At 45.2% G+C, this 2,717-nt stretch overlaps 2 protein-coding genes across 2 annotated transcripts in view; one reads left to right on the top strand and one right to left on the bottom strand.

Annotated features, from left to right (window-relative positions):
- Nucleotides 1-2,717, bottom strand: part of gfm1 (G elongation factor, mitochondrial 1) — a 24,093-nt gene that overhangs the window by 4,303 nt on the left and 17,073 nt on the right. The window contains exons 15-17 of the mRNA XM_015021873.1: nucleotides 2,431-2,575; nucleotides 2,154-2,314; nucleotides 2,005-2,058 (exon numbers count right to left, since the gene is read on the bottom strand). Coding sequence (XP_014877359.1) covers nucleotides 2,005-2,058; nucleotides 2,154-2,314; nucleotides 2,431-2,575 — 360 coding nt within the window. The remainder of the gene's footprint in view (nucleotides 1-2,004; nucleotides 2,059-2,153; nucleotides 2,315-2,430; nucleotides 2,576-2,717) is intronic.
- Nucleotides 1-2,717, top strand: part of lxn (latexin) — an 18,852-nt gene that overhangs the window by 5,507 nt on the left and 10,628 nt on the right. The gene's annotated exons all lie outside the window — the stretch shown is intronic.

Genomic DNA, 2,717 nt, shown 5'->3' with positions numbered 1-2,717 from the left:
GAAGGGGAAATCCCAACACACCCTCCCCTTTCTTTTTTTTTTCCCCCCCCCCCCCCCCCCCGAGTAAAATCTCAAAATTAGCTTCTGTCTGACTCCTAATTTGATCCAAACAAATTGATGTGTCCCTACTTTTACTAGAAGTCTGGCCACTGCTTTCCTCCACTTGAAAAAAAAAGAATAAAAAATTCACTCCCCTCGACTCGGATTGTCTCCCAGTCGACTTTTGTCCAGGCCAATCACGGAGCAGAAGGAGAAGTTTTGAACGATAACGTCGATTTTCTGCACTGTTTTAGGATTATGGTCTGCTTGTAGTTTTAGCAGTCATAACGGAGAAAGTGGATGAAGCTTTTCGGCCCAGGAACGAATGCAAATCGTAATCTTTCTAGCAGAGTTCCAAATGCTGCTCCACATTTCTTCAGTGATCTCGATATTCAGCTCTCCTCTCCAGGTCTGGGTCGGAGTTGGTGACTCAGATTTATAACGACATTTTAACATTTTACAGCACAAACTAAGTCACACCTCGCAATTTCCAAAAACCCCCCCAGCTTCTCAAAGTCTGAAATCTTAGTGTCCTTCAGTAGAGTTGTTTCTTTTTTCTTTTAAGTCTCTTATCTGGAAAAAAAAACAGAAGAGACTATTTTTCCTTATTCCGAAGGTTTCCACAGCTTCATTAAAATACACAAGGATCTCATCTTTGAAAAAAAAGGCAGCCTAAAGAGGAAATACCTGTAGTCACCAATTCCCCCAAAAAACACTGCATACCTGGAAGGAAGTCAGGGTTCTGGACTAACGGGGAAAATTGGGAGGTTTTCCCAGTTTTCCCCTAAACAGATTGAGATGCCTTGACTGTACTAACAGTAGTGGGTTTGCTACAGCATTTATTTATTGTTTTCATGTACTTTTAAGAAAAAGTGGTATTTCATAATGAGGCTTCTACATCCAGCCATACTGTGGATGAATTTCTAGTTTTCCATTCTCGGACGTATGATATAAGAGGACTCGGTTGATCATTTTTGAGATCAGGGAGATTTAAGCCTCCCAGGTCTCTTGGAAGCGGTACTGTCGGACATTTTTATGAACGACCTTTTATTGCTAGGAATTAAAGCAACTCTTTAATTTTTCCGATTAACTTGTGAGTAAACAGAATAGGACTCATTCTGTCTGGGCAGAGCAGGCGAGGAAGAGTGTTCATTTTAAGAAGTGAAATCCTCCCTCATCAAGACGTGGGAAGGAAGACAAAGCCAGCACTCAAAGTCTAGATTAGATTGGTTGAATAATGGGACAAAGTTTGGTCTGAACACCTGACAAAAGACGGGTTTAACAAATACACAGAGATATTTAAATCCACTTCAAAGGGGAGCTAGAAACGTTTCACATGGTGTCTGCTGAGAAACCTTGGAAAAACATGACCCTGCCTCTGTTTTCAGTGTCGTCGTCTCATTGTGAGATCCTCTTTGTCCAATGAGGACCGCATGGTGGTCCAGGCCGTCCTCCTGAGTTGGGTCAACTCCTTCATCACCTCGGCCTGGTTCTGAAGCATTTCACTCAGAACATCCTCTTTCTGGGTCATAACAGCTGAATTGTTCCCAGACATTTCCTCAATTACTTGGAGTAGAGCAGGATCAAGTGTGGTGGTCGTTTTATGTGTTGGCAGCGTGGCAGCTAGCTCTGTGCTAGCCATGCTACCTGTGCTAGCCAGCTGAAACTCTACTGCACGGGTCTTATTGGTTTTCTTCACGACTTTGGGCGACGCTGTGCTGGAGTCAGGAGAACGTTCACTAATGTTCACAGTGTCAATAAGAGGGTCAGATTCTGCTCAAATGTAGATTATCTGCTGTGCAGCTCAGTGAAGTTGACCGCTTGCTACGCTTGAAAAGCCCCTAGTGGCTCATTTTAGAAGATGCAACAACTGCCTTTCAAATGCACTCAACCATCAAGAGCATTTCTCAAACCTTGGATGGAACATCTACCAACAAAAATCTAGATTGTGAATTCTAGACGTACCTCGGTGCAGGAGCGCAGCTCTGTGGAGTAGCCAAACATGTCGTTCAAAGGAATCTGTTGGAGGAAATCCAGGTGAATTTAGAAAGGAGTGGAGGAATATGAATAAATGTAGATCACATATAAATGCTGTAATCTGGAGCCAGACTCACGTCGGCGTACAGAGTGAAGTATCCCTCGCCGCCGTCCTGGCCTGTGATCACACCGTGGCGACGGTTCACCCCGGCAATGACGACGCCTTGAAACTCCTGCGGCGCAACGATCTCCACCGACATGATTGGCTCCAGAATCACAGCTTTGGCCTTTTCCATTGCTGTGGAGGAGAGAGAAAGAAACGGCCGTGGAAACGAATGTTTCTGCTCGTTTTGTTTGGTCGCACACACCACTTTCATTTGTCTGTGCTGAGCGAATCACAATGTTAAGGCAGACCTTGTTTCACAGCGCCCTCTCCTGCACGAATGAAGGAGATTTCATTGGAGTCGACCATGTGGTTAGCTCCGTCCTCCAGAAGGAATCTGACTCCTGAGATCTTGTGTCCGCTGAGGGGTCCCTTCTCACATGCCTCCCTGAACCCCTGCAGCACGAGAAACATGGAAGAATTTGTAGAAAACCTGGAGAGCTTGACGTTATTTTGACAGCTACGGTACTGCAGAACCCTCTGGAGTCATTGGACGCGCGGGCGCGTCTTTTTTACATGTCTGCTTTGGCGCGACGTA

This window comes from Poecilia latipinna, unplaced genomic scaffold (assembly GCF_001443285.1).
Source record: "Poecilia latipinna isolate Pla-1442-1.1 unplaced genomic scaffold, P_latipinna-1.0 Scaffold85, whole genome shotgun sequence".
NCBI classification, from domain to species: domain Eukaryota; kingdom Metazoa; phylum Chordata; class Actinopteri; order Cyprinodontiformes; family Poeciliidae; genus Poecilia; species Poecilia latipinna.
The sequence above is the reverse complement of the archived record's forward strand: the minus strand, read 5'-3'. Positions and strand labels throughout refer to the sequence as shown.